This window comes from Astatotilapia calliptera, chromosome 3, assembly GCF_900246225.1.
Source record: "Astatotilapia calliptera chromosome 3, fAstCal1.2, whole genome shotgun sequence".
Classification (NCBI taxonomy): Eukaryota; Metazoa; Chordata; class Actinopteri; order Cichliformes; family Cichlidae; genus Astatotilapia; species Astatotilapia calliptera.
This window is the reverse complement of record NC_039304.1, coordinates 44647622-44663378: the sequence shown is the minus strand read 5'-3', so window position 1 is coordinate 44663378 and position 15757 is coordinate 44647622. Positions and strand designations below refer to the sequence as shown.

Genomic DNA, 15757 nt, shown 5'->3' with positions numbered 1-15757 from the left:
GTCCCCTTGGCAGAAAAACAGCCCCATAGCATGATGTTTCCACCCCCATGCTTCACAGTAGGTATGGTGTTCTTGGGATGCAACTCAGTATTCTTCTTCCTCCAAACACGACGAGCTGAGTTTATACCAAAAAGTTCTACTTTGGTTTCATCTGACCACATGACATTCTCCCAATCCTCTGCTGTATCATCCATGTGCTCTCTGGCAAACTTCAGACGGGCCTGGACATGCACTGGCTTCAGCAGCGGAACACGTCTGGCACTGCGGGATTTGATTCCCTGCCGTTGTAGTGTGTTACTGATGGTGACCTTTGTTACTTTGGTCCCAGCTCTCTGCAGGTCATTCACCAGGTCCCCCCGTGTGGTTCTGGGATCTTTGCTCACCGTTCTCATGATCATTTTGACCCCACGGGATGAGATCTTGCGTGGAGCCCCAGATCGAGGGAGATTATCAGTGGTCTTGTATAGGGTTGCAAAGGGGCGGAAAATTTCCGGTAAATTTCCGAAAAGTTTCCGGTAAATTTCCATGGTAAGTTAAGCTTGGGAATTTTGGAAATATTCCATATTGGAAACTGTCCATGGAAATAATGGGAATTATGGAAATTAATGGGAATTTAGGAGAACTAACTGGGAATATATTATTTCCAAGCATAAATATAAACAGAAATCATAAGAAAACCTCCATGCAAAATGTTTTCAACAGATATTTCAACAGATTTATTTGTAAGTACAGTAGAATAGAACACGTTTCAATAACTTGTTTCATGGATGAATAAAAACAGAAATGTTGAGTTCAATATTACCATCCCCTAACCCCGCTCATTCAAAAATGCCCCCTGTCCAAAAATCTCCACAAAGTCCCATTCAAAAGGTTAAATGAAAAATGCCACTTATCCTCCAAAACATCCCATTAAACATGCAAATCTTCCTTCAAGCAATCCTCTTTTCTCATTTTTGCTCAGTCAATAGACTCTTCCTGGACCTCATCATCATCCAACAACATGTCCACTTCCTCAGCATCCAACTCTGAGTCTTCGTCTTCAGTGTCACTTTCCAGCCTTGTTGAGGATGGCTCTGTGTCAGGCTCAAAGAGCCGTAGGTTTGCCCGAATGCCGACCAGCTTTTCCACTCTCACATTTGTGAGCCTGTTGCGAACCTTTGTGTGGGTGTTCCCAAACAGTGACCAGTTGCGCTCGGAGGCGGCTGATGATGGTGGGATTTGGAGGAGGATGGAGGCTACAGGTGCAAGGGCCTCAGATTCACATAGTCCCTTCCACCAGGTGGCTGCAGATATGTGCTGGCATGACTGCCATATTCCATCCCCTTTCCAAAGGCCTTGCTTTGTTCGATACTTTGCCAAACTGCCTAGAACTTTGCCTTTATCGAGACCCAGGTGGTCAGACATGGCTGTAATGACCGCATAGGCACCGTTGATCTCTTCCCCAGAAAGTATGCCCTTGTCATATTTGGGGTCCAGCATGTATGCTGCTGCATGCACTGGCTTCATGCAGAACTCCCTCCGCTGTTCCAATGACTTGACCACAGCCGTTTCCTCTGCTTTCAGTAGTAGGGAAGTGGGCAGAATTGTCTGGATTTCTTCTTTGAGTTCTGCAAAAAGGCACTGGACATCTGACAAGATGGCACCATCCCCCTCTATCTTCGCTATTGCTGCTGCAATAGGTTTGAGGATTTTCTGACTGCTAGATACTCTTTCCCAGAACACATCATCCAAGATGACCTTCTTGATGTCACTGTCGATGTCTACAGACTGGGATATGGCCATCTCTTGCAGAGACTCCTTTCCCTCCAGAAGGCTGTCAAACATGATAACAACACCACCCCATCGCGTTATGCTGGGAAGCTTCAGTGTAGTACTCTTGTTCTTTTCCTTTTGCTTTGACAGAAATGTAGCGGAAGTTACTTGTTTGCCTTTAACATATTTCAGAACTTGCTTCACTCTCTTATTCAGAGTGTCCATTGTTTTTAGTGCCATTATGTCTTTTAGGAGAAGATTTAGTGTATGGGCTGCACAGCCAATAGTAGTTATATGAGGGTAGGTCTCCTCCACATGTGCCCAGGCAACCTTCATGTTGGCTGCATTGTCAGTGACCAGTGCAAAAACCTTATCTGGTCCAAGGTCATTGATGATCACTTTTAGCTCATCTGCAATGTATTGGCCTGTGTGTCTGTTTTCCTTTGTGTCTACACTCTTGTAGAACACAGGCTGAGGAGTGGTGATTATGTAGTTAATAATTCCTTGTCCCCTGATATTGGACCATCCATCAGAGATGACTGAAATACAGTCAGCTTGGTCAATGGTCTGTTTCACCTTTGCTTGAACTCGACTGAACTCTTCATCCAGTAGATGAGTAGACAATGCATGTCTGGTTGGGGGAATGTATGCTGGTCGGAGAACATTCAAAAATCTCTTCCAGTACACATTGGATGTCAGCATCAGGGGTGAGCCAGTTGCATAGATTGCACGAGCGAAACACTCATCTGTGTTTTTCTGGCTAGTGTCATCCATAAAATCAAAGAATCCTCTGATGCCAGAGGGACCAGGAGCTGATGAGTGGGTATCTGACTCTGATACAGCTGAAACAGATTCATTTTCCCCTTGAGTGGAACTCCTGGCTGCTGCATGTGTTGGGCCTTGAGGAATTTTTTTGCACTTTGCAATGTGCTGCTGCATTTTTGTGGCATTCTTCACGTACGTCTTATTACAATACTTACACATATATACAGATTTCCCTTGTACATTAGCTGGTGTAAAATGTCTCCACACATCAGATAGCGCACGTGGCATTTTTCTGTAAAATAAAACAAGAGCTTGTAAAAATGCTAATGCAATGCAAGAGATCGTAATAATACAATTGCAATATGATAATAAACAGATATAAATAGTAAGGCTAGCTAAACAACTGGAATGATCTTCAAAACAAAACAGCCAAATGAGGAAGCTAGCATCTTCTTTATGTTATACTAGCTATGGCTTATTTAGCATCTAACAGATGCTAGCATTTTATTTAGCATCTAACAGATGCTAGCATTTTATTTAGCATCTAACAGATGCTAGCATTTTATTTAGCATCTTACAGATGCTAGCATTTTATTTAGCATCTTATCAGATGCTAGCATTTTATTTAGCATCTTATCAGATTGCTATCTACCAGATTAATACATTTTATGTGATATTCACAATTTAAACATTTAATGAATATATTTTCCCATAATATCATCAAAACTTACCTCACTTGTTAAGTCCACAGGCTCAAATGTGTGCCTTCAATACTCTTTGTCCTTCAGGCTCAAAAGTGTGGTCCATGTGTACATGTGATGGAGGCATGCACAGTGCCAGTAGGTGGTCTCAATAGCCATGCAGCAAGCTTGTGCTCTGTACATGTGATTAAGGAATGGCATGGATATTCAAGTGTATTTGAATTGCATTTGTTTGTTTTTGTCAATATTATGCTAAAATATACTTTGCTCAACTATATTTAAGTTCCCTAAAAAGAGCCAACCTTCAATTTTGAAAATTCCCACTTTATTCCCATAAATTCCCGTTTATTCCCATAAATTCCCGTTAATTCCCGTTTATTCCCATGGAAAGATTCCATCTTTGAAAATTCCGGGAATTTTGCAACCCTAGTCTTGTATGTCTTCCATTTTCTGATGATTGCTCCCACAGTTGATTTTTTCACACCAAGCTGCTTGCCTATTGTAGATTCACTCTTCCCAGTCTGGTGCAGGTCTACAATATTTTTCCTGGTGTCCTTCGAAAGCTCTTTGGTCTTGGCCATGGCGGAGTTTGGAGTCTGACTGTTTGAGGCTGTGGACAGGTGTCTTTTATACAGATGATGAGTTCAAACAGGTGCCATTCATACAGGTAACGAGTGGGGGACAGAAAAGCTTCTTACAGAAGACGTTACAGGTCTGTGAGAGCCAGAGATTTCCCTTGTTTGAGGTGACCAAATACTTATTTTCCACCCTGATTTACCAATAAATTCTTTACAAATCCTACCATGTGGATTCATGGATTTTATTTTCACATTCTGTCTCTCACAGTTGAAGTGTACCTCTGGTGCAAATTACTGACCTCTGTCATCATTTTAAGTGGGGGAACTTGCACAATCGGTGGCTGACTAAATACTTTTTTGCCCCACTGTATGTCATTAAACACTTTGGTCAGAGCGGTTTCAGTGCTGTGGTTCTGTCTAAAACCTGACTGGAAGGCATCATAGCAGTTATTCTGTTTTAAGAAGTAACTGAGCTGTTGAGAAACTGCTTTTTCAATGATCTTACTTAAAAACGGGAGATTTGAGATCGGCCTGTAGTTGTTCATTTGTGTCTTGTCAAGATTGTCCTTTTTCAGTATAGGTTTGATTACAGCAGTTTTTAGTGATTCTGGAAACACACCTGATAATAAAGAAAAGTTGACGATCTGTAACAGGTCTGACTCTAAAGTCTTTGAGACCTTTTTGAAAAAACTTGTTGGCAGGACATCTAAACAGCAGGAGGAGGAGTTCAGTTTACCTAAGATGTCCTCCAGGTCTTTGCTGTTAATAGGTTGAAACTGTTTCATGGTGTTTAAACAGTTTTTTGGTGGACACAGTACATATCCTGGATCTGCTGTTGATGTACCAATTGCTTGTCTAATTTTTTGGATTTTTTCAGTGAAGAATTTGGCAAAGTCATTGCAGGCCATGGTCGAATGAAGTTCAGCTGCCACTGACACAGGGGGGTTTGTTAGCCTGTCAACTGTAGAAAATAAGACCCGAGCATTATGGCTGTTTTTAGTGATGATGTCAGAGAAGTAGGACCTCCTTGCATTCCTCAGTTGTAAATTATAATTGTGAAGTTTCTCTTTATAAATGTCATAATGAACCTGGAGGTTTGTTTTTCTCCATCTGCGCTCAGCTTTCCTACACTCTCTTTTTTCTTTTTTCACCAGTGTGGAGTTTCTCCATGGAGACTTTTTCCTTCCAGAGATAACCTTCACCTTAATGGGAGCAATAGTGTCCATTACATTTAACATGTTAGCATTGAAGCTATTGACGAGCTCATTGACTGACCCTCTGGGCAGGTCAGGTGTTAATGGGAAGACCTGGTTAAAAATTGCACTACTGTGTTCAGTTATACACCGTTTTGTGATCACTGTTGTTGATATATTTGTGTGGGCTGAGATTTTACTTTCAAAGAAAACACAGTAATGATCAGACAGGCCCACATCAGACACAGTAACCTTTGAAATGCTCAGGCCTTTGGAGATCAGTAGGTCAAGAGTGTGTCCTCTATTATGTGTGGCCTCTGTTACATGCTGAGTCAGCCCAAAGTTGCCCAGAGTGTTACTCAGGTCTTTAGTCCCTTTGTCCTGAGGGTTGTCCACATGAATGTTAAAATCCCCAGCAATAATTACACAGTCAAAATCAACACAGATCACAGACAGCAGTTCACTGAGGTCATTAAAAAAGTCTGTGCAGTATTTGGAAGGCCTGTAAACATTAAGAAACACAACTTTGGATGGGGCCTTCAGCTGTAAAGCCACATATTCAAAAGACTGAAAACTTCCATGAGATAGCTGCTTACATTGAAATGATTCATTAAATAAGACAGCAACCCCTCCTCCTCTCCTGCTCGCCCTGACCTCACTGATAAAACTGTAGTTAGGAGGGGTCGTCTCGATGAGAACAGCTCCACTGTTACTTTGGTCCAACCAAGTTTCAGTTAAAAACATAAAATCAAGGCTGTGCTCAGTGATTAAATCATTAATTAAAAATGTTTTCCCAGCTAGAGATCTAATGTTTAATAAAGCCAACTTAAGTGTTTTAGAGGTATTACTTGTCCCCTCGTGTTTGGGAGCAATCTGTGGCACACAAGGTATGTTTACTATGTTTAAAGATCTTTTAGAGTGCAGCTCTCTGTGTTTTGACCAGGCCACATGTCTCCTGTCACCTAAAAGTACAGAAATTTTAAAACCTTCTAGTAAACAGGGTCCCAGCTTCTCCTGGGAAAAGTCATCACTGCCATAATCCTCACAGCCCGGACCCTTCACACATCACGCATCAGACTGCGGAGACAGGGCTCTCGTTACACTGGGTGTACACAGATGCAGTGCTACAGGCATACTTTGCTATAAACAGACTGTAATCCTGTTCAACAACTTGTGGCACGATTGCTCTTGCAGTTGTGTTTGACCTGACACGTGGCTCTTTTTCCAGGGCTCAGTGTGGAGGGTTGTGTCCGTGCCACTGTGGCACTGGGGTGTGTCACAAGTGGGTATATATATGATACAATCGTGCCACTGTGCGATGTGTTCACTGCAACAGATATACATGTGGTAAATGCAGACTACAGACACCTTGGCAGTGCCAGGATTGCTGATTGAAGTGATTGCAGAGAAGCAGTCTCCTCATCTGCAGTGTGAACAAATTCAAATTGTGAGCAATGGGAAGGTCAAACAAAATCACAAATGCATGCATAGATACTAATTATAATTCCAGTATCTCCTCCTTTGAATGTTGAAATGTACTCACTCACTCACTTTTTATTATTATTTGTAAAAATGTGTACAAATGGTTGGTTTTTTGTTCTGTTTTTATCAATAAATCTCAGCAACAAAGGACATACACCCACGTGTGTTGATTTCTCCCTAAGACGGCAAACTGAAACACTCCAAGTTTGTGACTTTTGGAGATTTATTTCCCTGGATGATTGAGAATGCATCAAGATGAAACACAAAAGGGAAGTTCACAGCTTTTAGCAGCTCCCCCACCCCCTCAATCACTCACCCCCACTCCCCTCCCTCCAGAATTCCTAGGTAACAGCCTAATTAACATATGAATGACTAGCCAATTTAGCTTCCACTTCGCTGAAGCCAAAAGCCTACCAGTCATTTGACAACTCTCTGGGTCTTATAGGTAGAAAATGTCAAATGACAGGTCTCGGAGGTGCAAGTGATATGCATCCACAGCTGTGCCACCAATTTACTCACATGGACTCTACTAACCTATCAGAAGCTTCTTCAGCTCAGAATGGAATCGTCTGCAGTTTTCTTATTAATTAACAATAAACTTAGTGTATATGTACTCCTAAATATGATGAAAGTGATAAAAAATAGACAGCTCTGTCTCTCTTTATTCTGACATTTAATTAATTCAAAATATATTTCAATACTTATTTATCCAAAACAAAACAAGTTTACTCTAAATTGATGTTGTACAGTAAAAAAAATGTTCTTCTGTTTTCCACAAAGTGTATGTAAATATCTGGTTTAAACTGTGAATATACTGCTGTGTATTGAAGTTCCTCTTGTTTTGCATAGATATACTGAACAACATACAAAGCATAATATATAAAATAACATCTACCAGAGTTTTTTCTTTGAAAGAAGCCCCTTATATCCATTCTTATATTTCAGTACATAACTGAAACCGATTTATTTAGCCGTGGAGGGTAACAACTGAAAAAATGAAATAAACACACATGTAAGCTAAGACTCTCTAAAGAAACAGCATTGTTGTTGATCGGCTTTTCATTTCGCCATTTGTTGATTCACTTGAAGAGCAAGTAACGTAATATGGGTCAAGCGATCAGTTTGATATCAATCTTTTGTGATACACCGTCATATTTACATTATTTGTACAGTACGAATGATTTGCTTTGGTACCTGGTTGAACTTTAGTTCTCCTCTGTCTGGTTGGCTGCGTTTCTCCATCAGCTCACTCACATCACAGGCTGCAGCTCCCCCCATGCGTGTCAGTGTCTGAGCTCAGATCATACCAATATTAGGAGGATTTATGCACAGTCGTAAATTCCCACAGTGTGGGCTATGTGCTTCGAATATTGTGTGACATAAATAAATAATAAAGCTAAAGACATAAATAAAGCTAAAATACAAAGGTTTGGACACCGTTTTGCATGTTTCCCTACTGTAGGGGTCTCTGCAAGCATACAGGGCTCTGAGAGGGTACAAGATGACAACTTTGGAATTCTACTAGAAACAGTTGATCATATTTGTTTGTTAAAGCTGAATTCAGGGCAAACTACGCTAAATTAGCATTTTTAGCTAACAGCTACAATAAGCATAAAAGTTACTGTATGGCTATCATTTGTTAACATGACGCTTGTTCCTATACATGTAATTCATTTATTACTAACCTGAGAGTTTATCCGCTGGTCATTCGTCATGTCGAATGACTTCTGAAGTCTTAATTCAGCTCAAGACGCTGTAGATTCCCATCGGTAACACTTTCGGTCCGCTAGTAAAACGTAGTTCTATTAATCTGCACTTGACTACTCTTGAACCGGAACCGGATGTAAATCCCAAAAAACTGAATTTTGGAACTGAAATTGAATTGTAGAACTGAAACTGAATGGTGAGAAGTGAATCTGAAATTATTCGAGAGCTGAATTTTTAAAGGATAAAATGCGGTTTCAAAGCCAATTAATTCGTTTTCAAAATATAAAATTAAATTTCAATTTAGTGATGATCATTTTCAATCCAATAAATTGAATTTCAAATTAGGATAATTCATATTCAGTTTTTAAAAGCATTTATTCAAGTTACAATTCAGATTCAATCTGAGCAATTCAAATTCAAATTTAACTTATTCATATTCAGTTTCTGATGGCACAGATTTCTGCCCATAGAGGCTTCATTCAAGAAACACCAGGAAGACCGAAGCTCATGGCATTGATCAAGCGGAACTCATCATCTTCACCAGCAGCTCCCTCACTGGGAAATCTTCAGCACTCCTCATCTTCATGAACACTGTGATGGAGACTTTTGGTTTGTGTAACGTCATAAATACTCGGATACTCTCCAGAGTCTCCGGACATTTACATAAAGATATTATATTCAGTCCTGTAGAAAGTTGTATATTTAAAAATATGTTATCCTCTCTGGTTACTCTGGTATAAATAACTCTGAATCACTTTATGGTAAATAACACATTATCGGCAAAAAAAACGGAAAGAATTCCAGATGACAAGTTTATAGTGACGACCTTTGACCTCCATCAGGTTTTATTTAATTGTGTCAGAGAAACTCAAATGTGCTCTTCATGCAGCTGAGTACATCAAGTGTTTAAAATGGAAGCTGTGCAGGTCTGAGATCAGCAGCTCTCTGAAACACCAAACACGGCTATGTTAATGCGGATATATAGTGACACAGTTACATGGGTAGGGATGGGTATCGTTTAGGTTTTATCCGATACCGGTGCCAAATCGGTACTTTTGAAACGGTGCCGGTGATCGAACCGGTGCTTAAAGAATGGAGAACACAAACTTTGTCCAAAAACCCCTCATGTTCAGCTGTTTTTTGTAAAAAGATAACAATGTTAGCCTTTTCTGCAGCTATGGGGCATATATGGTATCACTCTTGGCTGGAAGCAGTGCTTAAACAATGGAAAAAAAACACACAAACCTTGTCCAAAAACCTCTCATGTTTAACAGTTTCCCTCTTTTTCTTTGGTCATTTTAGCCTTTTTGTCCAGGGTGAAGGGAGTATCTGCCATCAAACAAGAAGACAGCCGCATGTAGCTATGATGATGTTTGCTAGTTCACCTTACATGCATTAATGTAATAACGTGGTTAGCCTACTCAACGTAAATTACACTCGAACAACATTAAGCGACTCACGCAGAGAAGAACGGCTTCTGCTGCCATCATCATCCTCATCATTTCTGCTACACTGGCAGGGCTAGGGGCCAGGACTCTATTTTTCGGGTTTTTGGGGGATGTTGCTCCGGGTCCGATAACTGGCAACCCACCCAACGTGCACGGTGTGAGGTCTCAAAGCAAGCTATCAAATACGGCGCATTTCTCGGCTTTTAAAAAAAACGCTATGCGTCGCCAGGTGCTTCATCGGATTCGAGGTGTTACCTCCTTTGACAGTATCACAGTATCAGCTTAAAGCACTTGTTGCTGCTGAGTTTGCATATTTTGCTGTGAAGTACAGCCAGACTTTTGACCGCTTCGCCTTGGACATTTTTAATCTGTAGCTCTGCTCTAACTGAACGTACGTACCTGGCCCCGCCTACTATCCTGGGAAACGTAAAATGATTGGCTAGAAGTGTATCACAGCTCAGGAAAAAAAAGCACCGAAATAAAGCACCGAAATGTGCGCTGCTTTTCGGTCTGGTTACTACCGTTTATGTCAGAACCGGTGCCATGATGGCACCGGACACCGGTACCCATCCCTATACATGGGTGATTAATCCTTTTGACTTTTTGTCTTTGACTTTATCAACAAAACAGCTGCAGCTTTCACTGACAGCACATGTGGTACTTTAACCTTTGTACTGTTTTCATCAGTTAATTTTGCAGTTAACATGTGAACATGTTGGATGATCTGTCTGCTGTCATTGACTGGTGCTGAGGTCTGAACCTGAGGGCAGCTCCTGTAATCACAAAGAGAACAGAACCATCACAAACTGAATTATAAAGTTTATCTCTTAAATCTGAAATAAAGCTGATCCTTCTCTCCTCACACGCTCAGGATCTGAAGTTCTTCTCTTACATTTTTTCAGTTCTACAGTTTAATCCATAGTTACAGATTAATGAGGAGTTACTGAGGTACAAGCTTAAAAAAATAAATAAATAAAATTGGTGTTACTGTCTTTACACATGTGGAGACTGAAAACATACTGTTGTTTGCACATATTTAATAATCAGCTCTGCGCAGGAGCTGAATCAGAGTGCAGCCTGTTGCTTTTACAGTATAACACTTGTAATGAAAGTACAGTAACGATAATTAGTGACAGAGCAGCTCGGGACGGCAAATTTGCTCAAACTATATAAAAGGTAGTCCCACTCCACCCGGTCGAATGGCCTTCTCAGCATCAAGTGACAGTAGGGCTTCAGGTGTAATCCTTTGAGGGAAGGTCATGAATTATGCTTAAGATGCGTCTAATGTTGAAGAAAGAGTGTCTGCCCTTGATAAAGCCGGTTTGGTCTGTGGAGATGATTGTTAGTAACACGACCTCTAAGCGCTGTGATAAAATCTTTGCAAGAATTTTTGCATTGGTGTTTAGCAGTGAAATCGGCCAGTATGAGCTACATTGGAGAGGGTCTTTGTTCTTTTTAAGAATGAGTGAAAAAAACCCAGGCAGCACGGTGGCACAGTGGTTAGCACTGTTGCCTCACAGCAAGAAGGTCCTGAGTTCAATTCCACCATCAGGCCGGGGTCTTTCTGTGTGGAGTTTGCATGTTCTCCCCGTGTTTGCGTGGGTTCTCTCCGGGTACTCCGGCTTCCTCCCACCGTCCAAAGACATGCAGCTTGTGGGGATAGGTTAATTGGATAATCCAAATTGCCACTAGGTGTGAATGTGAATGTGAGTGTGAATGGTTGTCTGTCCCTGTGTGTTAGCCCTGGCGACCTGTCCAGGGTGTACCCCGCCTTTCGCCCTATGACAGCTGGGATAGGCTCCAGCGCCCCCCGCGACCCTGAAAAGGATAAGCGGAAGCGAATGGATGGATGAAAAAAACCCTTCTCTCATAGTTGGAGGGAGAGTGCCAGATGAATAGGACTCCAAAAAGACTGACAGCAGAAGTGGTGCAAGTTCGTTAGAAAATGTCATCAAAAATCCATCTGGTCCAGGGGACTTGCCACTAGGGCTGCCACAAACGATTATTTTGATAGTCGACTAGTCACCGATTATTTATGCGATTAGTCGACTAATCAGATCATCATCCACTGGACGTAAAACTACAGCTTATTGCACCAGCAGCATCTGCTCTTATATAACTATCATTAGCTTACAGCTTTAAGCTTTTAAGGTGCTAACTAAAAATGAAGACAAGATGATAGTTTATTCAATTTTAATGAAATTTGCAGATTGTTTTGGTAAAGTTTAATAAAATCCTTGCTATCTAAAATATAACAGGACACCGGAGTATATTCTCCAGCATCTCACACTTCTGATAATCAGCTGTCTGCTTGACGTTTATTCAGCTGTGTAAAAACTATAACTTTAATCTCAGACAAACCGATTTACTCAGGAACAAATAAAATACTAAAAAAAAAAAAAAGCCAAACAACAACATTTTTAATTTATCTAAGTGACTCATATATATTTAACCTGAGTCGCGAAAGACGGCGGTGGGTTTGAAAACAATTTGCCGGGAGTCCGGTGTTCTCACAGCGCTAGTGACCTAGCCCCCGGCTAGCTATCGAGCTAGTGGGTAACAGACGTCTCCGAAAACGTCGGAGCGCTTTTGAAAATATGTGGTGTCTTGATAAACTGAGCAGATATTTGAGGTTTACACAGCTACATTCTCGCCTGAAAATATGTTAAACGTTTATTTTGTGACCCAGAAAGAATAATAAGAGTAATATTAAAACTAACTAGCTACCGCCATTGTTGGAAACTAAGCTGGGCCGCGCTATGAATTCTGGGACACAGCTGCTTCTTCTTCTTCGGGGTTTAACGGCAGCTGGCATCCTTGTACATGCAGTGCTGCCATCTTCTGTTTCAGTCCGTTATTACACTCTTAAATCCTGCTACTTATTCCTGCGTCTTTTGCGATCTTACAAAGCTTCAAACGACACGTCGACTATTAAGTCAGTCGTCGACGATTTTGATAGTCGACGTAATCGTGACTAGTCGACAAATCGTGGCAGCCCTACTTGCCACTTTGCATTCCACCAATCGCCATCATAACCTCCTGGATAGAGAGGTCCCTTTCGAGTTCAGTAACCAGTTTCGGGTCAACTGTGGTTATACTGAGGTAACTAAGGAAACTGTCCATAGCAGACTCATCTTGGCGTGATTCTGCGGTATATAAATAAGAGTAAAATTGATGGAAGCAGGAGTTGATTTCTGCGTGGTCTGTATGCTTTAGGCCCTGTTCATCAGCTATTTCAGAGATGAACTGTTTGGATGACTTTTGACGTATTTGATGTGCTAAGACACTGCCAATTCCCTCCTCATAGAAAGTACGTCTAGACTTTAGGATAGGTTGCTCCACTTGCTGTATTGAAATAAGATCAAATTTCATTTTGAGGGTCTGACGTTCTTTAAGGGTGCTTTCCGATGGTGAGTGACTGTAGTTTATATCTAACCACAAAATATCATATAATAGCTGTTTCAAGTGCTCAGTGTCAGCTTTTTTTCTTGCTACTGAAAATGAGATAATTTGACCCCGAAGATAGGCTTTCAGTGACTCCCATATGACTGAAATAGACATCCCAGGGGTCTGGTTTTGTTCAAGAAAGTCTCTAATCTCAGATTTTCTAAAATTCATGAATGCTTCATTAGAGAGTAAAAGAGGATTAAAACTCCAGGGGCAGTATATGCGATTGGCACCAGGGATGTGCATTCTCATCACTAGGGGAGCATGGTCTGAAATAACAATAGATTGATAATTGCAAGTTTCAACCAGTGGAAGAGCACGTTTATCAATAAAAGAAAAAAATCTATCCGAGAGAATGTTTTGTGGACAGGAGAGTAGTAGCAGTATGCCCTTGATGAAAGGTTATGAAAACGCCAAAAGGCAACAACGCCGTGGGATTGGAAAAAGCATGTAATAATTTCTGTGGGTTTTGATTTAGGAGTATCCTTATTAGACCATCGGTCTAGGCTAGAAAGCACAGCTAAGATGAGATTGTATGTTATCATATCTGCAATTTCTGAGAGTAAATTGACAAAGAAGTTTTCATCATCCCAGTTTGGAGCATAAATGCTGGCTAAAATTAGTCTGAGTCCATAAAGTTGGCCAGCAACAATAATATAACGGCCCACGGGATCAAATAAAATGCTTGATACAGCAAAAGGGATGCTTTTACCAATAAGGATATCCAATCCTCTTCAGAGTTAAAGTTGGAATGGAATGTGTGGCCAACCCAACCATTCTTCAGTCTATGTTGGTCTGCTCTCATGTTCCTTAAGTACATCTACCCTGTTGAACTTCATCCATCCATTCACGTCCGCTTAATGGATGAACTTATTATGGGAAATAAATATTTAAATAAAAACAAGCTGCTGATTATTTCACATTTTACTTGTGAGCAACGGCACATTTAAATCTTACAAATATAGTTATTTGGCTTATATCGTGATAGATATCGTTATCGCCTGGAATGAAAAAAAATATCGTGATATGAAAAAATCTTATATCGCCCAGCTCTACTGTGCACCAAACCCTGTGTCTTGCGAAGCCTCATCATCTGCGACTGGCTAGAAACAATTCAGTCAGGAGGGGAACTTCACCCGGCAGTTTCACTTGGTAAGATGCCGTTTTTCACGTACACCATTGCCTTCTCTGGATCCAGAAACTCCTTACTCTCGCCCCTAAAAGATATACACAGTCTCTCTGGAAACATTATTCCGTAGCGGACATCTTGACGCCCTCGAAGCAGATTCCTCACGTCCTTAAAAGCAGAGCAAGCTTTGGCAATGCTCGCGGTGTAATCAGGAAAGATGGCCACAGGGTTCCCCTTGTGTTGCACCGCTCCCGGGCCTGCCGTAGCACATTGACGCAGTCTTGGTAGTAATGGAGTTTGGCGATGATAACTCGAGGTTTCCCGTTAGATCTTCTGGGAGCAAGGTCTCTATGTGAGCGGTCCACCAGGATTTCTTCATCCAGTTACAGAACATCTTTCAATAGACTAGAAACTGAGCTGGTCGAGCTGGAACCAGCATCCTCCGCAACACCCACAATATGAATATTGCACCTCCGCATTCTTGACTCCATATCTCCATTCTTTTCTTTTAAGCAAGCCAGCTCAGTCTGTAATCCTGCAGCCGTCTCTTGGAGGCTGACAACCTTCTCCGACCATAATGATAAACCCTCTTTCAGGTCGCTAGTAGCGGACTTGACGTTGTTAATTTCTGAGCGGACTGCTGCTGTGTTGTTAGCAATCTCCGTCTTAACTTCTCTTAATTTGTACTTGAGGTAGTCGAAATCCTCTGCAAGCGGACTTGTCAGTACTTACCTGATAATCGTGGAGATATCATCTTTAAGAGAGGACAGGATGTCCGATTTCAGACCTTCATACTCCATTGCGTTTCCTGACTGCGAGCTAGGCGACAAGCTAGGCGACGAGCTCCCACTTGCTTAAGTATAAGTATGCTGGCCCCTCGGGTTTAGATGCCCTTCCGGTTGTAACCACTGGTCCGTTTTTCCCCGTCGGTCACAGGTGTTAGGGGGAGTGATAGTTCGTTTAAATTATCCTTTAAAAGGGGCTTGGAATTGTTAAAATATAAGCTAGACAGGCGTGAGCCCAGTTCAACATGCCTAACTCCATTGTCGGCTCAGTAGTGCCCCCGAAGTCGGAGTACTTCAACACCTCCTGAATGAAGTCTTCGGCTGCTCTCCTCGGTGTCTGTTCACAGTTTATTGTGATCACGTTGAGAGAAGGTTGAGAGGGTGTTTGGAAAAAAACACCTACTAATCATTAGCTCGGCATGCTGGGAGAAGTTGATGGTTTGCTCGCTTGTTCAATTATTTCCATCTTACTTTGACTGCAGATGTAACCAGACATATTCCAGCAGGATTTGTAAAAAGCATTTTAACAGACACACAAAGCTGGAAAAGTCTTCATAGTCTTTTTTCTTTAGGTCACGAGCAGTTGTCTAAGCATTTCACTGCATATCGTACTGTGTATGACTGTGTATGTGACAAATAAAATTTGAATTTGATTTGAATTTGGTGAACCTCTCGGCTTGTGATTGGGAGCGCATGCTCCCGTCTACGATGACATTTGTACGTGCTGCTGAACCCTTTAAGGTTTAAGATTTAGGGCAGTGCTGCTGTCT

At 41.4% G+C, this 15757-nt stretch overlaps 1 protein-coding gene across 1 annotated transcript; it reads right to left on the bottom strand.

The window, feature by feature from the left end:
• Positions 1-470: 470 nt before the first annotated feature.
• LOC113010419 (uncharacterized) lies at positions 471-3677 on the bottom strand. The gene is made up of 2 exons (XM_026149442.1): positions 3249-3677; positions 471-2809 (listed from the first exon to the last, which is right to left on the bottom strand). The coding sequence occupies exon 2, from the start codon at positions 2803-2805 to the stop codon at positions 958-960; it is 1848 nt and encodes a 615-aa protein (XP_026005227.1). The 5' UTR covers positions 2806-2809; positions 3249-3677; the 3' UTR covers positions 471-957.
• Between the last annotated feature and the right edge of the window lie 12080 nt (positions 3678-15757).